This window comes from Oncorhynchus kisutch, linkage group LG30 (genome assembly GCF_002021735.2).
Source record: "Oncorhynchus kisutch isolate 150728-3 linkage group LG30, Okis_V2, whole genome shotgun sequence".
Lineage (NCBI taxonomy): Eukaryota > Metazoa > Chordata > Actinopteri > Salmoniformes > Salmonidae > Oncorhynchus > Oncorhynchus kisutch.
Window position 1 is genome coordinate 7,909,358 of NC_034203.2, and position 23,780 is coordinate 7,933,137.

General features: G+C 42.0%; 1 protein-coding gene across 8 annotated transcripts in view; it reads left to right on the top strand.

The window, feature by feature from the left end:
- The first annotated feature begins 3,534 nt into the window (after positions 1 to 3,534).
- Positions 3,535 to 23,780, top strand: part of LOC109875389 (SH3-containing GRB2-like protein 3-interacting protein 1) — a 32,977-nt gene continuing 12,731 nt past the window's right edge. For 3 of the 8 annotated variants that reach the window (XM_031810510.1, XM_031810511.1, XM_031810514.1), the window contains exons 1-7: positions 3,537 to 4,026; positions 15,803 to 15,866; positions 16,685 to 16,721; positions 16,947 to 17,003; positions 17,556 to 17,613; positions 22,934 to 23,109; positions 23,760 to 23,771. In XM_031810510.1, the coding sequence (XP_031666370.1) occupies positions 4,017 to 4,026; positions 15,803 to 15,866; positions 16,685 to 16,721; positions 16,947 to 17,003; positions 17,556 to 17,613; positions 22,934 to 23,109; positions 23,760 to 23,771 (414 nt within the window). In that variant the 5' untranslated portion in view covers positions 3,537 to 4,016. Of the gene's footprint in view, positions 4,027 to 15,802; positions 15,867 to 16,684; positions 16,722 to 16,946; positions 17,004 to 17,555; positions 17,614 to 22,933; positions 23,110 to 23,759; positions 23,772 to 23,780 lie in introns of all 8 variants that reach the window. The other 5 variants (XM_031810512.1, XM_031810515.1, XM_031810517.1 and 2 more) reach the window with 4 other exon arrangements.

The window sequence follows — 23,780 nt, forward strand, 5'->3', positions numbered from 1 at the left end:
TGGTTTTGAGGCCAGTTGGATGTACTGCCAAATTATTTAAAATGATGTTGGAGGTGGCTTATGGTAGAGAAATTATCATTCAATTCTCTGGCAACAGCTTTGGTGGACATTCATGCAGTCAGCATGCCACCCTGCATACCACGAGCTGAGAAACCACTGGTAGGCTTGAAGAAGAAAAAAAAACTGGCACAGACAGACAGAAAACACAGGTATAAATACACAGGGGATAATGGGAAGATGAGCAACACCTGGAGGGGGGTGGAGACAATCACAACTTACAGGTGAAACAGATCAGGGTGTGACACAAATATTGGGTAGAAAATTGGCCCATTATACCTACAAGGTACAACATTGTACCATGTGAGTTCATACTGCATCTGTACCCTTTTACCTTTTTGTACCCTAGGGAACAATGTAGTGTACCCTAACCAGACAATTATTTTTGAGAGTGTGTTAATATATGTTCAAATCAATAAGTATGAACCTGGTGGCACTGCAGAAACATTGATGCACTCCCAACCAAGAGGTTGCATGTTCAAATCCTCAAAGAATGTATGCTCATAGAAGTCAAGTGTCCTTGAGCATTGCTTGTTTTATGTTAATGTTGCATTGATGGGGGTAATTGGTAATTTACTTGATTCTGGGCAGCTTTTGGCAAAGTGTAGAAACACATTCCTGACAATAAGTCTGTAGCCTATATTCCTTTCACGCTCACAAATCTGGTGGTGTAGCTGCACTGTAGCAATACACTTCAGGTTGAAGTCACGAGTTCAAATACCATTTAAGGTGAAGTGGTAACAGTAGAAGATTTGTACAGTAATTTACATTGGAATACAGAAGCATACTCTTATTTTATAGAAATAACACCTTTGGTATAGTTTTGGTATATATTTAACTGCAACTTTAGGAAAGTGCAGAAGTGTATTCTTGGCAATAAAACAGTAGCTTGTCACGCCCTGATCTGTTTCACCTGTCCTCGTTATTGTCACCACCCCCACTAGGTGTCGCTTGTCTTTCCCAGTGTATGTATCCATGTGTTTCCTGTCTCTCTGTGCCAGTTCGTCTTGTATGTCCAAGCCTACCAGCCTGTTTTCCTGCTTTGCCTTTTCTCCTTTTTCTAGTCCTCCCGGTTTTGACACTTGCCTGTTCTGGACTTTGTACCCACCTGCCCTGACCTCAAGGCTGCCTGCCACTCTGTGCCTCCTGGGACTCTAATCTGGTTATGACCTTTTGCCTGTCCACGACCATTCTCTTGCCTATTCCCTTTAGATTTATTAAACATCTGAAACTCCAACCACCTGCCTCCCGTGTCTGCATTTGGGTCTCGCCTAGTGTCATGATATAGCCAGCTGATCTTCAACAGACACGGGAGGCAGATGTCAACAGACCTGGTGGTGCAGCAGGAACTTCAGGTAGCTTGCAACCAAAAGGTGTTGAGTTCAAATCCCAAGTGCCTCCCCATGTTGTCACATTTATTTCACAAGAGATCATGTTGTCACGTTGCTTCATGTCACATTAAAGTCACGTGTTCACATGTGAAATGTACAGTTGAAGTTATAAGTTAACATACACCTTAGCCAAATACATTTATACTCAGTTTTTCACAATTCCTGACATTTAATCCTCGTAAAAATTCTGTCTTAGGTCAGTTAGGATCACCACTTTATTTTAAGAATGTGAAATGTCAGAATAATAGAAGAGATTTCAGCTTTTCTTTCTTTCATCAAATTCCCAGTAGGTCAGAAGTTAACATACTAATTGAGTGTATTTGGTAGCATTGCCTTTAAATTGTTTAACTTGGGTCAAATGTTTCAGGTAGCCTTCCACAAGCTTCCCACAATAAGTTGGGTGAATTTTGGCCCATTCCTCTTGACAGAGCTGGTGTAACTGAGTCAGGTGTGTAGGCCTCCTTGCTCGCACACGCTTTCTCAGTTCTGCCCACAAAGCACCATCGCTAGCCGTTTTACATCCATTTCACAGACACTAAACAGAAAACATGATCCCACAAAACCCAAAAGGAAAATTACAACTTATATGTGATCCCCAATCAGAGACAACGATAGACAGCTGCCTCTGATTGGGAACCACACATGGCCAAAAACAAAGAAATAGAAAACAGACTTTCCCACCGAGTCACACCCTGACCTAACATAGAGAATAAAAAGGATCTCTAAGATCAGGGCGTGACACCTATGGTGTTTATACTTGTGTACTATTGTTTGTACAGACTAACGTGTTACCTTCAGGCATTTGGAAATTGCTCCAAAGGATGAACCAGACTTGTGGAGGTCTACAATTTTTTGACTTGCCTGATTTCTTTTGATTTCCCATGATGTCAAGCAGAGGCAATGAGTTTGAAGCTAGGCCTTTGAAATACATCCACAGGTACACCTCCAATTGACTCAAATTATATCAATTAGCCTATCAGATGCTTCTAAAGCCATGACATTTTCTGGAATTTTCCAAGCTGTTTAAAAGCAGTCAATTTAGTGTATGTAAACTTCTGACCCACTGGAATTGTGATATTGTGAAATAATCTGTAAACAATTGTTGGAAAAATGGCGTGTCATGCACAAAGTAGATGTCCTAACTGACTTGCCAAAACTATAGTTTGTTAACAAGAAATACGTGGAGTGGTTGAAAAACAAGTTTTAATGACTCCAACCTAAGTGTATGTGTTATTTCCGATAAGGGAATGGTTTTATTCACAGAATGCCTCTGAGCTACACTGTCCCATGACAATTACCCAAATTCCAAATAAATACCCTTATCCCTTCCCACATACACATTTGAATCCTCCTTCTAACGTCCCTAATTGACAAATCTCCCTCTTTATCTGACATGCTGAGGTATGTGTGATGTCCTCCGTACCCTTCGCCATATGTGGGGCGGCAGGGTAGCCTAGTGGTTAGAGCATTGGACTAGTAACCAGAAGGTTGCAAGATCAAATCCCCAAGCTGACAAAGTACAATCTGTTGTTCTGCCCCCGAACAGGCAGTTAACCCACTGTTCCTAGGCTGTCATTGAAAATAAGAATTTTTTCTTAACTGACTTGCCTAGTTAAATAAAGGTAAAATATATATTTTTTTAAATGTGTGTGTTTGTGTGCTGATGGTTGTTGACAATGCGACTTTGGCATAAAGGATTGCCATCCTGTGATGCGAAAACAGAGCAACAAACATACTGATGTGAATGAGCATACAGTTAAATACCAAACATTTATACAGACACACAGTCGTGAAGAAATCAAGACATGTGTCCTTGGTAGGACTTCACATCTGCACAAAAAACTGCATATACTAGGTGCATGTAGAATTGTCTACATACTGTTGATAGGTATTTTAAGCATCCCTGTGTTATGTTGCTGTATTAGCAGGTACAATAAAAAAAAACATGCAATGAGTGTGGAATTGTATGTATAGGCTACAATATATCTGCTAACAGTCCAAGCTAAAGAAAGAGCTAAGGCATCAGGGGACAGAAGCCATGTGACAAAGCAGATGACTGCCAGAGTGCCGGGATTGGCTCAGTGCAGGTGTGACATCAGCAAGCAGCATAATCACTCCCTCCATTGCTCTCCATCTCTCTCTCAGTCTGCCTCTCTCGCTAGCTTTGTGTTTTTCTCCTTTGCCTTTCTAACTCAGCATCCACCTCTCGTTGATGGCGTGTGTCAGTGCTGTTGGGGCGACTGGGGCCTAACGCGCTGGGCCCTTCCCCCGGTTCTCTACACCTTCCCTGGGCCTCTTGTCTCTGCCTCTTTCGTCGGCCCGACAGCCTGCCTGGCTACCTCCCCCACCCCCCGTGTGCTGGTGTCTGGGCTCAAGGGGTGGAGGAGGAGGGAGCAACGACGTTCCGCTTCACTTGGGAGCCGTTCGGCAATTAAGAATGCCCTAGACCCGGCATCATTTAGCCACTTGGAATATCTCGGCTTCCTCCATCCGCCTGTCTGTCTCTCTATCCATCTGTTGGTCTCCCTCCATCCGTGGAGGGGGACAGAGGAATGAAAATCTGCAATCATGATGGAAGGTAATTATTTGTGCCCCCCCCCGCTCCTCCTTTTTATCCTCCATCTCCTCCCTCTCTTCTCTCTCTTCTCCTACCTATTTATGCCCTTCTGCAAGGCAGTATTTTGGGTGCTATTGCTTGGTAATAAGCTCTAGTGGGTATCTAACTATCTTGAGCATCTCTGTGTTTTGGTGCTTAGGCTACCGTATGTTTTTTTTCTATCTGTAGTGTGACGTGGCTCTGTCAGATGCCTATGCGTGTGTGTGGATTGATTTGTAAGGGAGGGATAGATGTTCACACCACAGCTGTGTAGCACAATGAGGCAGACGTCCGGCTCGGCAGGGGTGTGTGTGTGTGTGTTTCTCTCTCTCTCTCTCTCTCTCTCTCTCTCTCTCTCTCTCGTGATGGGTGTGTAATTAGTTAATAGTCTTGTCTCAAGGTTATACCTACTGAGGTTGTGGCTCATACTATCTGTGCTAGAATTCTGTGATCTCCAGTGTATTCTATTCAAGTCTTTTGTGTTGGCTGAAATGATGCCAGCTCATTTCAGAATGTGTTTGAATCAGTGGCCCATTCACTGATCACCTATCATATTAAGAGGACCTTATCAAAACATTCTGTAATGGCGCAAATTAAATAGTGTTTTCATTGTGACATGAGTTGGTCTATTCTCTGGTTGTTATATTTCTTTAAACATTATGTCAACATGGTAGGCGTTGTTAACAAAACACATACCTGTACACATGGTCTAACATGAATTGATTGCATACGTTTTGTGTTGTCAAACAAATACTGTATTATACTGTATGTTGTATAGTGGTTTATAGATACAGACTATTTGTGAAGCTTTCACCATAATCTTTTGTAGACGTGCATGCTGAGCTGGCAGCTCTTAGGCTCTGACACAACTGAGATGTTAGGCTTTCTCTCCGTTCGTCATTGAGAGCCATGGTAGTGTGAGCCTCAGTGCCCATGTGAATAGCAAGGTGCTCTATGGGATTGAAAGGTCTTAGGTAACAGATAGGCACACTGGCCAGAAATAGCGATGCTGTGAGATGCATTCTGAAGTAAAGAGAGAGAGAGAGAGAGAGAGAGAGAGAGAGAGAGGGTCTTGCCTAGGGTTTCTCTGAGGCCAGTTGACTGCTATTCAGTGCAGTGTTTTATTAAGTTGTCCATTTTAAAGAATCTTGAGTGGAGCGGGGAAAACTGGGTGCGTCTCAACAGTCTAAAGCTCCTTCATCCCCATGTGCCCTCTCTCTCTTTTTTTCACTGGCCATTGGACATTGGTGAACGCAATGGGGCAGATGCCCAATCCGTCCCATGTTTCCAGCTCTTTCATGTCAGTGCAAATGAAGGAAAAGAGACAAAGAGAGTAAGACTATTGGTAGGCTATTGAGATGCATCCCAGAAGTGTCCAAGGCCTGTCCGAGGCTGTTTATGTCTACTTACTGTGCCTGGCATAAACTAGGCCTACATCAAAACAGCTGAATAAAATTGACCTCATGATTCAGTAATACTGTAGTTAAATGGTTCATTCCCTTTCCATGCTACTACAGTACTGTCTGCCTACAGGCCCTGTTAAAGTCAAACTTGATTATAGGGTTTTCAAACGCTTCTTCATCGGCTGCATTTGGATTCAATGCACTCAACAAAACTACATTTAGAAGGTCAAAAAGTAAATATATTAACATGTTACTGGGTGGGAAATGTTTTTAACTTCTTCACGTGACCCAGTTACAGGTCATGATTCAATATAATCCCTTGAAGTAACTGTCTGGTGTTTCCAGATTTCTATCAAATAAATGTATTAGGCATGTTAAAAAGTAGCTTTTCTGTGTTGGAATAGTTTGTGCGTACCCCAATGGTGTGGGTGTATACCAGTCATAAAAAGTATTCATGCAAGTAGACTGCTGATTGGCAGAGCCAACATGACATGTTCTATGAGGAAATAGTAAGCCTTTTTGAAAACGTCTGTTTGAGATACAAGTTTGAGCTTTGGCCACAAATACGAGTATAGTCAACAACATAATTTGGGTATGAGTTGAAGATGTGTTTGGGTTTTATATAATTTCAGGAGGTAATTTTGAAAGTAGAGCTCACGAGCCAAAATGGGTTCCTGAAAATGGTGCACGATTGTGTACAACAGTGGTTCTCAATCCTGGTCCTGGGGACCCAAAGGGGTGCACATTTTTGTTTTTGCCCTAGCGCTACACAGCTGATTCAAATGATCAACTCAACAAAAGGCTTTGATGATTTGAATCAGTTGTGTAGTCCTAGGGCAGGACCAGGATTGAGAACCAGTGGTGTAGAGCATAATCTATTTCCTATTTATATATGTCCTGCAAATATAAATATATAAATAAATACCCCTGCAATTCCAATTCGTACAATCTCTTTAACACAACTTTTACAGCATGGGCCCCAAATGAGAAATTCAGTATTTTCCTGGGGCCCAAGCGCATGAAAACATGCCTCCTTTGTTGGGGCGGGCCTCCATTTCCCAGGCAAAACATTTTTTGTGGCCCCCTGATATCAGAGAGAAACATTTTAGTTTTATAGTTAATTTCATGAAATTCTACACATTTGTCACCGACCGGCTCGATCCGGTCTTATGTAGCAAAATTGTAAATTGTGTTTTTTTACATTGGATAAAAGTAGAGAGAGATAGAAAATTGTAAATCATACACTACAGTTGAGGAACAATGGGAAAGTAATTGGAAGTTCATAAACTTGTAACACCACTTTGGAGAAAATGGTCCTTGAATATTTTGGTACACCTACTGGAGAACTCTTCTTTGTCTACACCCATTCAGCTTCGTTCACACCCTCTGAAGCCTTAGCCCCACCCATTTCTTTAAGGATTCACATGTGCGGCCATGTGCTGATCAGTGAGTATTGTAGTGTACAACAAAGATTTCAAGACTGAAGGCTGGTTTATACTACTTCTATCAACATTTCTGTATGCAGTTGTCGCAGTGACATCATGTACATTCTATTGTCGTCCGACATTAAAGTTGTCGTTATGAAAAGTACAAACACAAAAACGGCAGGCTTCATGACGTCAGCAGCCTGGTGATCCAAAATAACATTTTAACACCAACCTGTCCCTTTAAAAATGTATTTGACATATAGTAATCTAGCAAACAGGCAACTAAAAGCAACTTTCTAAATAACGATTTGTTTTGTTTCTAGCTTGTTAGTTAGCTAACTAGCTAACCTTATGTTTGCTGGCTAGCCAGTTCAAATAATTACCATATCACATAGCTGACAACACCTTAACTCTAGCTAATTTGTGTTCAATATTACAGTAAAATAAGCACACAAAAAGATCCTTATTTACAAGTTAATGGCGAGCTAAGTACAGAAAATGTGGTTGCGAGTTTAACGTAATAAAAGAAGGGCATTCTACCGGAGAATTGTAGAACTTGGACAATATCTCGTTGGCCTAACGTTATATCCTAATCTGACTTTGGTGCCTGTCATGTTGTTCTTCACATTACCTTTCTGGGTTATGAAATTGAAACATATTTTTAAGCACTTTTTCATGAACGTGGCCGAAAATTTTTAGGCCGAATCCGACATGACGCTAGTTCACCATGACGGCAGACACCGTTTCTGGGTTACGAATTTGAAACCTACTTTTGAACACTTTTTCATGAATGAGGCCAAAATATATTTTTTAGGCCCTATCTGGCATGCCTCTAGTTCAGCATGATGGGAGACACCATTTATGGGTTATGAATTTGAAACATATTATTGAGCAGTTTTTCAGGATACAGAAGGTGTAAAACGGTACAGTGAAATGGTTACTTGCATAGTGGAGTCTTTTGTTGCGACATGTAGCTTGCTAGCCAGCTTTAACTTGCAATGAAAATGACTTTCTGACAAAATTAGAAATGTATAATATCTGAAAATGTAGCTAGCAAGACTCTCTTACCCACATACATGAATGAACGCTTCTCCCTCTCTGTCACGGATGCCATGATTGCCCTTAGTTTGAAGATATAATCCAGAGACAGATGTTTTTTACCACAGCCTTCTGTGTTCTCTTTTCAGCTTCCTCCAAATATTTTCAATCAATCTCAGTCCTCCAGAAAGTGGAGAGCATTAGCAGTTCTTCGTGATATCTTTAAAAAAAGCTGTTTTAGAAAGGATTACCTACACATGTTGGGCAGCTCATGTTATAGACACAAGCGTGCTACATAACAGACCATTCCAAACTCATCTCTCTGCATGTCCAGCCCATCCATTATCTCAGCCAATCATGGCTAGCGGCAAGGTTCCTGTCTTCCTGTTTACGTTAAAATGCATCTCCTGTGAAGTAGTGACATGCGACATATGCCTAGTGTCCTGAAACGAGTCACATTTTGCCATGAGACTTAGAGAAAATGTTGACGATTTAAAGCATATTCTACGCATTATGCCATGAGGCAGAGAAATTGTTTTTGCGGTTTTACAGCTAATCTCCTGCAATTCTACCCAGAAATAGAACTAAAAGGTTCTGTACTGACTCTACTGAGGGAAAAACCACAGAGACCTAGTATTCCAGGCGTACATTTATCATTTACATTTTCATATATTACATTTACAGTCAGTAGCATCCATCAGTACATACATACACACAATATGATGTCTGAGTGAGAAATCAATGGGGGCCCCCTGGAGGTCAGGGCCCCTGGGCACGTGCCCCCTTCGTGCCTGGTTGGCATTCGGCCATGATAGCTGGCTAGACTAATTTACCTACCTAAAAATTGTTAGCTGACATGACTAATTAAGTGACTATCAGTGACTGACATACTGTAACAAGAGAAAAACTGCTGATGCACAACCACATTTCGAAACTGCAGCTTGTGTATTCTACAATTCCCAACAGTAAGTACACTATATACGCTACCATTCAAAAGTTTGGGGTCACTAAAAAATGTCCTTGTTTTCCATGAAAACATACATGAAATGAGTTGCAAAATGAATAGGAAATATAGTCAAGATTTTGACAAGGTAATAAATAATGATTTTTAATTGAAGTAATAATTGTGTCCTTCAAACTTTGCTTTTGTCAAAGAATCCTCCATTTGCAGCAATTACAGCCTTGCAGACCTTTGGCATTCTAGTTGTCATTTTTGTTGAGGTAATCTGAAGAGATTTCACCCCATGCTTCCTGAAGCACCTCCCACACGTTGGATTGGCTTGATGGGCACTTCTTACGTACCATACGGTCAAGCTGCTCCCATAACAGCTCAATAGGGTTGAGATCCGGTGACTGTGCTGGCCAGAATATCAGCTGACTGTTTCTTCCCGAAATAGTTATTGCATAATTTGGAGCTGTGCTTTGGGTCATTGTCCTGTTGTAGGAGGAAATTGGCTCCAATTAAGCACCGTCCACAGGGTATGGCATGGCATTGCAAAATGGAGTGATAGCCTTCCTTCTTCAAGAACCCTTTTACACTATACAAATCTCCCACTTTACCACCAGCAAAGCAGCCCCAGATCATCACATTGCCTCCACCATGCTTGACAGATGGCGTCAAGCACTCCTCCAGCATCTGTTCATTTTTTCTGCGTCTCGCGAATGTTCTTCTTTGTGAGCCGAACACCTTAAACGAAGATTCGTCTGTCCATAACACTTGTTTCCAATCTTCCTCTATCCAGTGTCTGTGTTCTTTTGCCCATCTTAATCTCTTCTTTTTATTGGCCAGTCTGAGATATAGCTTTTTCTTTGCAACTCTGCCTAGAAGGCCAGCATCCCGTAGTCGCCTCTTCAGGGTTGACGTTGACTTGCGGGTACTATTTAATGAAGCTGCCAGTTAAGGACTTGTGAGGCGTCTGTTTCTCAAACTAGTCACTCTAATGCACCTGTCCTCTTGCTCAGTTGTGCACCGGGGCCTCCCACTCCTCTTTCTATTCTGGTTAGAGCCAGTTGTCGCTGTTCTGTGAAGGGAGTAGTACACAGCATTGTACGAGATCTTCAGTTTCATGGCAATTTCTCGCATGGAATAGCCTTCATTCCTCAGAACAAGAATAGACTACCGAGTTTCAGAAGAAAGTCTTTGTTTCTGGCCATTTTGAGCCTGTAATCAGATCCACAAATGCTGATGCTCCACATACTCAACTAGTCTAAAGAAGACCAGTTTGATTGCTTCTTTAATCAGAACAACAGTTTTCAGCTGTGCTAACATAATTGCAAAAGGGTTTTTAATGATCAATTAGCCTTTTAAAAGAATGAACTTGGATTAGCTAACACAAAGTACCATTGGAACACAGGAATGATGGTTGCTGATAATGGGACTCTGTACACCAATGTAGATATTCCATAAAAAATCAGCCGTTTCCAGCTACAATAGTCATTTACAACATTAACAATGTCTACACTGTATTTCTGATCAATTTGCTGTTATTTTAATGGACCAAAAATGTGCTTTCTTTCAAAATCAAGGACATTTCTAAGTGACCCCAAACTTTTGAACGGTAGTGTATACAAAAGTATGTGGACACCCCTTAAAATGTGTGGATTCGGCTATTTCAGCCACGCACTGTGTTGACAGGTGTATAAAATTGAGCACACAGCCATACAATCTCCATAGACAAACACTGGCAGTAGAATGTCCTTAATGAAGAGCTCAGTGACTTTCAACATGGCACTGTCATTGGATGCCACCCTTCCAAAAAGTCTGTTTGTTTCTGCCTTGCTAGACTGCCCCGGTCAACAGTAAGTGCTGTTATTGTGAAGTGGAAATGTCAAGGAGCAACAACGGCCACACAAGCTCACAGAATGGGACCGCCGAGTCAACGTCAATAAAACAAAGGAGATGATCGTGGACTTCAGGAAACAGCAGAGGGAGCACCCCCCTATCCACATCGACGGGACAGTAGTGGAGAGGGTAGTAAGTTTTAAGTTCCTCAAAGTACACATCACGGACAAACTGAATTGGTCCACCCACACAGACAGCGTGGTGAAGAAGGCGCAGCAGCGTCTCTTCAACCTCAGGAGGCTGAAGAAATTCGGCTTGTCACCAAAAGCACTCACAAACTTTTACAGATGCACAATCGAGAACATCCTGTCGGGCTGTATCACCGCCTGGTACGGCAACTGCTCCGCCCACAACTGTAAGGCTCTCCAGAGGGTAGTGAGGTCTGCACAACGCATCACCGGGGGCAAACTACCTGCCCTCCAGGACACCTGCACCACCCGATGTCACAGGAAGGCCATAAAGATCATCAAGGACAACAACCACCCGAGCCACTGCCTGTTCACCCCGCTATCATCCAGAAGGCTAGGTCAGTACAGGTGCATCAAAGCAGGGACCGAGAGACTGAAAAACAGCTTCTATCTCAAGGCCATAAGACTGTTAAACAGCCACCACTAACATTGAGTGGCTGCTGCCAACATACTGACTCAACTCCAGCCACTTTAATAATGGAAATTGATGTAAAAAAAAATGTATCACTAGCCACTTTAAACAATGCCACTTAATATAATGTCTACATACCCTACATTACTCATCTCATATGTATATACTGTACTCTATACCATCTACTGCATCTTGCCATCTTTATGTAATACATGTATCACTAGCCACTTTAAACTGACACTTATGTTTACATACCCTACATTACTCATCTCATATGTTATACTGTACTCGTTACCATCTACTGCATCTTGCCTATGCCATTCTGTACCATCACTCATTCATATATCTTTATGTACATATTATTTATTCCTTTACACTTGTGTGTATAAGGTATTGTTAGGTTAGATTACTCGTTGGTTATTACTGCATTGTCGGAACTAGAAGCACAAGCATTTCGCTACACTCGCATTAACATCTGCTAACCATGTGTATGTGACAAATAAGATTTGATTTGATTTGAAGCGTGTAGCTTCTGTGCTCGGTTGCAGACACTACCGAGTTCCAAACTGCCTCTGGAAGCAACGTCAGCACAAGAACTGTTCATTGGGAGCTTTCCTTGGCCGAGCAGCCGTGCATAAGCCTAAGATCACCATGCACAATGCCAAGCCTCGGCTGGAGTGGTGTAAAGCTCGTCGCCATTGAACTCTGGAGCGGTCTGATGAATCTGACGAATCTGGGTTTGGCAGATGCCAGGAGAACACTACCTTCGCGAATGCATAGTGCCAACTGTAGAGTTTGGTGGAGGAGTAATAATGGTCTGGGGCAGTTCTTCATGGTTCGGGCTAGGCCCCTTAGTTCCTGTAAAGGGAAATCTTAATGCCAGAGCATACAATGACATTGTAGATGATTCTGTTCTTCGTGGAAACAGTTTGGGGAAGGCCCTTTCCTATTTCAGCATGACAATGCACCAGTGCATAAACGGAAGTTCATACGGAAATGGTTTGTCGAGATCGGTGTGGATTAACTTTACTGGCCTGCAGAGAGCACTGACCTCAACCTCATCGAACACCTTTGGGATGAATCAGAACACCGACTCCGAACCAGGCCTAATTGCCCAACATCAGTGTCTGACCTCACTCATGCTCTTCTGGCTGAATAGAAGTAAGTCCCTGCAGAAATGTTCCAACATCTAATGGAATGCCTTCCTATATCAGCAAAGGGGGGACCAACTCCATATTAATGTCCATGATTTCGGAATGAGATGTTCGACGAGCACTTTTAGTCATGTATGTTTTTACTTCCACCATTAACATGTCCGCGACCCATACTGTAAGAAATGCTGCTTTATCAGAATATTAACTTTTAAAAATGCAATTTTCCCTGGACAATTAGTTTAAAGTGTCTGTACAGAACTTTTGTTCTGGGGGTGCCCTTGAGCCACAAGCGGTGCCCTAAATGGACAGAACTACTGTAAAAAAATAATTTTAAAAAATAATTCTGCTCCCACACCCTGTGTCCCCGGTTCTATGTTTTTCCACCTGTGCTCCAAAGTCACCTTAAACTGTACCAACATGGGATCCCTCCAGGGGACATAGGCCCTGAGCTCTTTGCTGTGCCCACACATTAAACTGTGTCAGGGTGTTGGTTTTTCCAGTTGCCCTGATTACAACACTGTATGATGCCAACTACCAACCCTGGAGGGGGCTTGGCCTCAGTTTTGGCACAGAATGGCCACCGTAGCTAGATTTCTCACAGGCTCAATGGGGTGTATAGATTGATCACTATTGCCATTTCCTCCATTTCCATATTGTCTTTGGTTGTACAAATGTGGTGATTGTGTTCCTGTCTTACAGTTCCTAGTGAAATTCTGCACACCCTCTTCCCATTTTGCTGCCTTCAAATTACATAGGAAAAAAAGCATACTGTACATTTGGATTTTTCTCCTACCGATCTACACATCCTACTCCACATTTCCAAAGTGAAAGAAAAATTATAGAAAGTGTAACAAAAATAAATAAAAATGAAGATGGTCTTGATGGTGTATGTTTTCACACCCCAGAGTTAATACTTGGTGGAAGCACATTTGGCAGCCATTGCAGTTGCTAATCACTTTGAATAATATTCTACCAACTTTTCACAACTAGGAAACATTTATCCATTGTTTTGTCATAATCAAATCAAACTTCATTTGTCACATGCGCTGTGAATGGCTTACTGACAAACCCTTAACCAACAATGCAGTTCTAGAAAGAGATAAGAAAATATTTACCAAATAAACTAAAGCAAAAATTTATAAAAAGTAACTCAATAATATAAGAATAACGAGGCAATATACAGGGGGTACCGGTACCAGGTCAATGTGCAGGGGTAGAGGTTAGTTTAGGTAATTTGAACATGTAGGTAGGGGTAAAGTGACTGCATAGATAATAAACAGCGAGTAGCAGCAGTGTAAAAACAAAATTGGGGGGGGGGGTGTCAATGTAAATAGTCCGGTGGCCATTTGTTCAGCACTCTTATGGCTTGGGGGTAGAAGCTGTCAAGGAGTCATGTTTGGCCATGCAGTCGTTAGGGTGAACAGTGAATACAGGAGGGGACTAAGCACGCATCCCTGAGGGGCCCAAGTGTTGAGGATCAGCATGGCAAATTTGTTGTTGCCTACCCTTACCACCCGAGTGTGGTCCGTCATGAAGTCCAGGATCCAGTTGCAGATGGAGGTGTTTAGTCCCAGGGTCCTTCGAGGAAAACCCGTCTCGGTCTTCTGAAAACCTATCCCTGGGATAAATTACACAAATGTTAATGCCAAAGATGCACCAGAAAGGCTTTCCAATAGATGCTGAGTGGTTCTGAATGGTCCAGTCTCAGTCCTGACTTAAATATGCTTGAAAATCAGAGACCAGGTTTGAATATTGCTGTCCATCAATGTTTCAAAACCAAATTTACTGAGCTTGAGCATTTTGGACAAAAAAATAAAATAAATGCACCAGGCAACAATTTCAAAGATTTTACTGAGTTACAGTTCATATAAGGACATCAGCAAATTTAAATAAATTAAATAAGCCCTAATCTATGGATTTCACATGACTGGGAATTCAGATGTGCATCTGTTGGTCACAGATACCTAAAGGTAGGGACGTAGATCAGAAAACTAGTCAGTATCTGGTGTGACCACCATTTGCCTCATGCAGCGCGGCACATCTCCTTCGCTTAGAGTTGATCAGGCTGTTGATTGTGGCCTGTGAAGTGTTGTCCCACTCCTCTTCAATGGCTGTGCGAAGTTGCTGGATTTTGGCGCGAACTGGAACACGCTGTCGTACACGTCAATCCAGAGCATCCCAAACTTGCTCAATGGGTGACATGTCTGGTGAGTATGTTGGCCATGTAAGAAGTGGGACATTTTCAGCTTCCAGAAATAGTGTACAGATCCTTGCAACATGGGGCCGTGCATTATCATGCTGAAACATGAGGTGATGGCGGCGGATGAATGGCACGACAATGGGCCTCAGGATCTCGTCACGGTATCTCTGTGCATTCAAATTGCCATCAATAAAATGCAATTGTTTTTGCTGTCCATAGCTTACGCCTGCCCATACCATAACCCCACCGCCACCATGGGGCTCTCTGTTCACAACGTTGACATCGGCAAACCGTTCGCCCACACAACGCCATCTACTAATTTTCAATGCCCATTGAAGTCCAGTATCGGTGGGTGCTAAGTGGGTGAGGATGCTAATTACAGTACATGGAAAGAGAGGGGGCTCATGGGTAGGTGTTCCTAAGAGCTGGGATAGGTGATATTAACTGAAGAGAGAGAGGCAGAGGGAGAGAGAGAGAGAGGGAGGGGCTGTCCAGACTATTATGATTTCCCATTGTAGCCAATTCAATTGCAGTAATTCCGTTACTGATTCTTTAGTAATTACGCTATTTGGTAACGGAATTACGAGTTTTAATCACTTAATAATTCATGCAAAAATAGATCACTACAGCTAATTGGTAGGTCTATCATTACTTGTTACTTCTGTGAACTTTCATTATCCACCCTCTTCATGAGGGAGACAAATTAGAAAAAGATATGTGGGATTTTAGTAATGGAATTACAAAGCATTAGGCAATATTTCTGAAACTTACAGAAGATAAATGTACTTTTGGAGAAATTGTTTAAGTGTTGATATTAGCTTGCAGGGATCTTTATGTCAATATCATTGTGTATTTCTGATACCTTTTTCTGGAACATGTTTTCCAGAAAGCAAAGCCTTTATACTTATGCCTACTTTTTAAGATGGTTGTATCTCTGCCTTCATTTCCCAAAAATATACTCTTAGCTTTCATTTGACACCCAATTTGATATGCTCCTATGAACTTCACATGCTGGTGCTCATGGAGCTGCCCATCACTATTTCATTACTCTCTCTAATTCACTTTCTCTCCATCTTCTCTTTCTTCGCTGCTAGGACTGAAAAAACGTACCAGAAAGGCCTTTGGGTTACGAAAGAAAGAGAAGGATACAGATTTCACGTAAGTGTGCACGAGTAGAGACAGTTTTTAACATGCAGAATTAAACACCTGGCCCCAAGATATTTAGAAACATTACATAACACAGCTTCTTGATTTACTTTGGGAACACTTACTTGATTGCAAGTCCATAGACATGCAGTTGGCATATTACTGCATGTTGAGCATCGATGGACTATCCAAGTCCATAGACATGCAGTTGGCATATTACTGCATGTTGAGCATCGATGGACTATCCAAGTCCATAGACATGCAGTTGGCATATTACTGCATGTTGAGCATCGATGGACTATCCAAGTCCATAGACATGCAGTTGGCATATTACTGCATGTTGAGCATCGATGGACTATCCAAGTCCATAGACATGCAGTTGGCATATTACTGCATGTTGAGCATCGATGGACTATCCAAGTCCATAGACATGCAGTTGGCATATTACTGCATGTTGAGCATCGATGGACTATCCAAGTCCATAGACATGCAGTTGGCATATTACTGCATGTTGAGCATCGATGGACTATCCAAGTCCATAGACATGCAGTTGGCATATTACTGCATGTTGAGCATCGATGGACTATCCAAGTCCATAGACATGCAGTTGGCATATTACTGCATGTTGAGCATCGATGGACTATCCAAGTCCATAGACATGCAGTTGGCATATTACTGCATGTTGAGCATCGATGGACTATCCAAGTCCAATGATTTTGGTCTGATAGCTATTTGAGAGGTCATTTAGAACTTCTGCGCTTTTCCACTACTATTGTCAAAGTAGTCTTAGCTGATGATTCTGTCCTTTCCTCTCGTGTCTCTCTATACAGGGGCTCACCTGACAAAGATGGAGTAAGTGCGAGAAAGGTAGACTATGGGGTAAACAATCTATGTGATGTTCTTGATACCCTTATTTTCACTTTTCTTTCTATTTTTTATTTTTTTTAACTTCTCTTTACTTTAGTTGAATGTAATCGCCATTGTGAATTGTGTTGTTGTTGTTGTTTTTCCAAGCTATGTGTATTTAAAATATGGGTATATAAAATGCTTGGTGTTATGAGAGTTTCTCACTCACACGTTCCATTATCACAGAAAAAGACCAACGGGGCTCCAAATGGCTATTATGGGGAGATTGATTGGGATCGATATGTAAGTACATTCATACAGCACAGTGCAGTAAGTAATCCCTCTATAGTGTCAGTAATTAGTAGTAACAGAGTGGGTTAGTGAATAAGCAATAGCAGGTATAGGGAGCACAAAGGGAAATGGTTGTCAGAACTCGTGACGTGACGATAGAAGTGAAGACGCGTTAAAAGTTGAAAACCGTTCATGCAATACTTTGCTTATAAGTCGGTAGATGTTTCAACCACAAAGGGGCAAACCACATTTGAAACGTTACTTCCCACAACCAGACGACCCTTCTGCTTCTGCTCCCTATAGCTTTCCTGATTTATGTCAATCAATCATCCTCGTGTAACATTGAATTTGGAATCAAAACGTGATCTCTGTTTTCAGAATCGTACATAAAGTTTGTGTGAGTCTGAACAAACAAGCATCTTCAGACGTCTTTAGTTATGAAAAACATAGGATTGCGGTTTTTGTGTGCATATATTTAACCACAGGCATGAGAGAAGTGACCGTGTTTGTTGTCACACAATGTCAAAAACCATGAATTATGCATATTTACTTCATGTTATACAGGCAACTCCAGATGTGGATGCTGAGGGCTTCAGTCTCAGACCCGGAGAAGAAGGGGAAAATATCCTTTTATCGGATGTAGCTGATGTAGAAAGGCTAGCTAGTTATCGGTGCACTAGTAGTGGGAATCTTGCAAGTGCAGTCACCTGCTCTGAGACCTAGTACTGTTGCCGGGCACCAAGAAATATTTGACATTTTTACATTTTTGTCATTTATCCAGAGCGACTTACATTTGTGCATTCATCTTAAGATAGCTAGGTGAGACAACAACATAGCACAATCGTCGCAAGTACAGTTTCCCTCAACAAAGTAGTTATCAAATCCAGTCAAACTGTATTTGTCACATGCGCCAAATACAAACAAATACAACCTTACCGTGAAATGCTTATTTACAAGCCCTTAACCAACAGTGCAGTTCAAGAAGTGTTAAGAAAACATTTACCAAATAAACTAAAGTAAAACAATAACGCGGCTACATACAGGGGGTAACGGTACTGAGTCAGTGTGCGGGGGTACAGGTTAGTTGATGTAATTTGTACATGTAGGTAGGGGTGAAGTGACTGCATTTAAAAATATATTTTATTAGGCAAGTCAGTTAAGAACAAATTCTTATTTTCAATGACGGCCTAGGAACAGTAGGTTAACTGCCTTGTTCAGGGGCAGAACAACAGATTTGTACCATGTCAGCTCAGGGATTTGAACTTGCAAACTTCCGGTTACTAGCCCAACACTCTAACCACTAGGCTACCCTGCCGCCTATGGATAATAAACAGCAGCACTGTACAAAACAAATGGGGGGGGGGGGGGGGTCAATGTAAATAGTCCGGTGACCATTTGAACAATTGTTCAGCAGTCTTATGGCTTGGGGGTAGAAGCTGTTAAGGAGCCTTTTGGTCCTAGACTTGGCGCTGCGGTAGCAGAGAAAACAGTCTATGACTTGGGTGACTGGAGTCTCTGACAATTGTATGGGCTTTCCTCTGACACGGTCTATTATATAGGTCTTGGATGGCAGGAAACTTGGCCCCAGTGATGTACTGGGTCGTACGCACTACCCTCTGTAGTGCCTTATGTTCAGATGCCAAGCAGTTGCCATACCAGGCGGTGATGCAACCGGTCAGGATGCTCTCGATGTTGCAGCCGTATAACTTTTTGATTTGACCCATGCCAAATCTTTTCAGTCTCCGAAGGGGGAAAAGGTTTTGTTGTGCCCTCTTCCCGACTATCTTTGTGTGCTTGGACCATGATAGTTTGTTGGTGGTTTGTCAGGGGCAGAACGACAGATTTGTACTTTGTCAGCTCGGGGGTTTGAACTTGCAACCTTCCGGTTACTAGTCTAACACTCTAACCACTAGGCTACCCTGCCACCCCAAATGATGGTGTGGAGTTGTGTTTGGCGACGCAGTTGTGGGTGAACAGGGAGTACAGGAGGGGACTAAGTACACACCCCTGAGGGGCCCCAGTGTTGAGTATCAGCGTGGCAAACGTGTTGTTGCCTACCCTTACCACCTGGGGGTGGCCCGTCAGGAAGTCCAGGATCCAGTTGCAGAGGGAGGTGTTTAGTCCCAGGGTCCTTAGCTTAGTGATGAGCTTCGTGGGTACTATGGTGTTGAATGCTGAGCTGTAGTCAATGCATTCTGACATAGGTGTACTTTTGTCTAGGTGGGAAAGAGCAGTGTGGTGCGCGATTGAAATTGCATCATCTGTGGCTCTGTTGGGGTGGAATGCGAATTGGAGTTTGTCTAGGGTATGTGGGAGGATGCTGTTGATGTGAGCCATGACCAGCCTTTCAAAGCACTTCATGGCTACCGACGTGAGTGCTATGGGGCGGTAATCATTTTGGCAGGTTACCTTCGCTTCCTTTAGCACAGGGACTATGGTGGTCTGCTTGAAACATGTAGGTATTACAGAATCAGTCAGGGAGAGGTTGAAAATGTTAATGAAGACACTTGCCAGTTGGTCCGCGCATGCTTTGAGTACATGTCCTGGTAATCTGTCTGGCTCCGCGGCTTTGTGAATGTTGACCTGTTTAAAGGTCTTGCTCACATCGGCTACCGAGAGCGTTATCACACAGTCATCCAGAACAGCCGGTGCTCTCGTGCATGCTTCAGCGTTGCGTGCTTCAAAACAAGCATAAAAGGCATTTAGCTTGTCTGGTAGGCTCGCGTCACCTCTGCAGCTTACGTCTGGGTTTCCCTTTGTAGGGTTTCCCGTAATAGTTTTCAAGCCGTGCCACATCCGACGAGCATCAGAGACGTTGTAGTACGATTAGATCTTAGTCCTGTATTGACGCTTTGCTTGTTTGATGGTTCGTCTGAGGGCATAGCGGGATTTCTTATAAGCGTCCAGATTAGTGTCCCGCTCATTGAAACCCGCAGCGCTTGCCTTTAGCTCGATGCGGATGTTGCCTGTAATCCATGGCTTCTGGTTGGGATATGTATGTACAGTCACTGTGGGGACGACATCGTCAATTTCCTTATTGATGAAGCCGATGACTAAGGTAGTATACTCCTCAATGCCATTGTATGAATCCCGGAACAGCAAAGTCAGTGCTAGTAGCAAAAGACAAGTACATTTTTCTATATATTAAAAAAAAATGGTGTGGCTCTTCTAGGTTAGGTATTGAAGGTGCTTCTTTGGGTGGCGAGTGTTGATTGGTGCAGAGGGTCCCTGATTCCTGCCCAACTCGGGGCAGACAGGGATGGAAGCTATGCTGTGTCTTGGGACACTGACTGTTAAGTTATTGACCTGTTTAACTAGCTGAGTCATTGGGCCAGTGGAGCTCAGTGTTAAATAGGCCAAATCAATCAGACCACCTCTCTATCTCTCTCTATCTTTATGCTCTACATGTCAGTGACCCTTGCCTGCTAGACCAAAAGAGGGCCAGTAGGTGAAAGGCAGTGTTGGGGAAGCTAGTTTACCAAGCTTTCAAATTACTTCACACTGAAAGAAGTTAAGCGACACTAAAGTTACCATTAAGAAAAATATAGTTTACTTAACCAAAGTTACTTTGAAAAAGTAGTTCACTTCATCTAAACTGTCCTTTCTAAATCTGAAATGTCATAGACTACAAATTGCAAGAATAGATCACTCTGGAGTCAGATGTGAACATAATGTGTAATTTAGGCTATTAATAAACTCACAAACTATTATTCAAGCAAAAAGTTAGTCAGGTCTGATGTCAGAAATGTAAGAAAAGTATTGCCTACATCACCCATATTTTCTTTCATTTTTGCAAAAATGAGTTGTGTGTAGTTCCAGTAGTTAGGTACACCACTACATGTAAAAAGTAGTAATTAACTACTGAAAACACTACCAAGATTTCAATTTAGTTCAACTACCAACAAGCTACTGCAAAATGTAGTTATATTACTAGTTTAACTAAATATAGTTCACTACTCTCCAACACTGGTGAAAGGGTAACACAACCTGAACTCAGGGGTAGACGTAATATAGTAAAATTACATTTGTCTCCCTCCATTTCACACCGCTGCTACTCTCTGTTGTTATGATCTATGCATAGTCACTTGAATTTGTTTTTAAACTGCATTGTTGGTTAGGGGCTCGTAAGTAAGCATTTCACTGTAAGGACTACACCTGTTGTATTCGGGGCATGTGACTAATACAATTTGGTTTGACTTAATATCATATGTTACGATTTGTATGATATGTATGAATTTGTGGATGTCCATCATCCATTTCATATGATATGTTACTTCGCACAATATGTTACAAATGTTCAATACGTATGATATGTTCTGAATTCCGATGGCTAACGAGAGCTAGCTAGGTGGCTATGGTTAGGGGTTAGGGTTAGCTAACATTGTAAGTCGTTAGTAGTTCAAATGTAGCTAATTAGCTACCGTGCTAAAGTTGTGGTATTCAATGCTAAGGTGCAGTGGTATTCAAACTTTTTCAGCGGGGACCCCATTTTTTTTTCACAACAATTTCTCACGACACCACCCCACGACAAATCTAATGATACGATCTTCAAATCTGTACATTTAGATCTTTATATCGACAAATTAACATTCAATTCATTACTTTTTCATCTCTTGAAAGGAAACCAATAAATACATTTACTCAATACATCTTTTTTTTCAAATTATCTTTCTCACATTTGTGTATTACCCATAAAATAATCTGCACTCATAATTTTTTGTTCACAATGATTTTTTATTTGATTTCATTGACCCCACTGCAGTTTCCCCATCACGTCCCCGACTTTGAACACCACTGTTGTGGTGTGATTCGAACACGCAACCTTTAGGTTGCTAGATATTGGCGTTATACACACACCCATCCTCCCCGACCAACCTCCCTCATTTTGTTCCTGTCTTAAATAGCCTTCTATCTTATGTAACCATACGTAACATAACATACTAATTGGACCAATACAAATGTACTAATATTTTACATCTAGTCAGAACAGCCAGGCTGGGTAACAGGGCAGAGTCAAATAAGAGTAGCCATGGTGTTCCCATTGTTTATCTCTGTTGCATCCCACCTAGAAAGCTTTCAATACCATTTGAAAAGGTATGTTTGTAGTCACTGGCCCAGGATCAGATTAGCAATTGAGCCTCTGGACAAGGTTAGGGGTAGGGCAATATTCAGTGACATCTTCTACCATCAGCAGTGAGATATAACAATTACGATTTGTGGTAGGACAATCTGATCCTAGATCAGCGACAACAGCAGGTGCAGTATAGTGAACTGGGCCACACCAGACGGCAACAGACAGGCGTACTGTATATCGCTGCACCATTTGTGTTCCAGCGACTATTGGCTTTCTGTGTGACAAAGTATCTATTTGGCCCAATTATTATATTTTGCCATGAATTAATCTTTTGACCAATCAGATCAGATCTTTTGCCAATAATTGGGTAACAGATCAGAATTGGGCTGCCTTAGTAAATGCACCCTTAGTGTCTTTGGAATGGATGTTATGCTCACGCTAATTATACATTTTGTGGCAAGGGAAATTGATAGGCACTTGACTCGATATGGTCCAGAGAATGTGTGAGGTTTGGTCTTTGATGCCCTTAATTACATTTAGGATCAAATTACACTTTGAGGTACCCGAAATATAGGGAGTGGACAATCTTTAGTCATTTAGTTTATTAGAAATGCTTTTGGTGCTCCTTTGTCTACCCTCTCTCATGGACAAATCAAATTGTATTGTCACATGCACCGAAATGTTTACTTACAAGACTGTACAGACGTATGTAATATAAATGTATCTAACTATGATGGAGAAGGTCACACAGTAACGCAAGATTTTTGTTCTGGGTTTCCAAGATTAGGTTATGGGTGCCAAGATTACCCCTGTGCACCTCTGTAGTGTGACTCTTTGTAAAATATATTGTTCCTTAATGAGTGTTCACCAGCTCCCAAAGGCAAGCAGCACTTCTTGTCCTCCAGCGACTCGGAGGACGAGGACGACAAGAGGAAGTTCAAGATCAAGATCAAGCCGTTGCCTTCCGACACTGCCAAGTGTGCCGTCCCATCTATGGACGAACTGAAAGCTTCAGTTGGGGGCTTGGCTCTATCTCCCTCTTTGGTGAGCCCTTGATGTTATATCTGTATGTAATTGGAGTAGGATGAAGTTATCCCAAGATGCTGCTCTTGGGTTAGTTTAGCATATTTCCCACTAATGGTTAAGGATAGGATTGGGGGAGGGGATTTTGACTCTAGATTTGTACCTGTTAAAGTGCAATGTACCTGACCAGGGCTTGAACCCGGGCTGCTATGACTAAGGGCCACGGCCGTAACTCAGTCTCTCCAGGATTTAGCTGGGTTTTTTGTTGTTGTGATATTTGCTGTCAAAAATGCTTGATTTTGTACAGCAATATGCAACGATTTTGTCCAATTTGTCGCGAAAATGCGCTGACGAGGGAAAAAGTTTGTTGCCGTGTGGCTTGACTGAACCATATTATGCGTTTTATGCGGAAATAGTGCTATGATCATTTAAATTTGCAGGCCCTCACATAAATTATGCCAAAAATTGCTAGCTCTCTTTGGCGTTTTATATGAACTATTACTGTATATGAATCTGTTTGTTGAAACTTGAGACAGTTACAGCTAATTCTAGCCGGTGAAATTATCGGGAATGTACTGAACATCTGAATATCTTTCCCTCCTCTCACTTCCTCTCCCTCTTCTCTTCTGTCTCTTCCATCTCTCTGTCTCTTCCATCTGTTGCTCTTGTAGAGGAGAAGTCCGGTAAGCCCG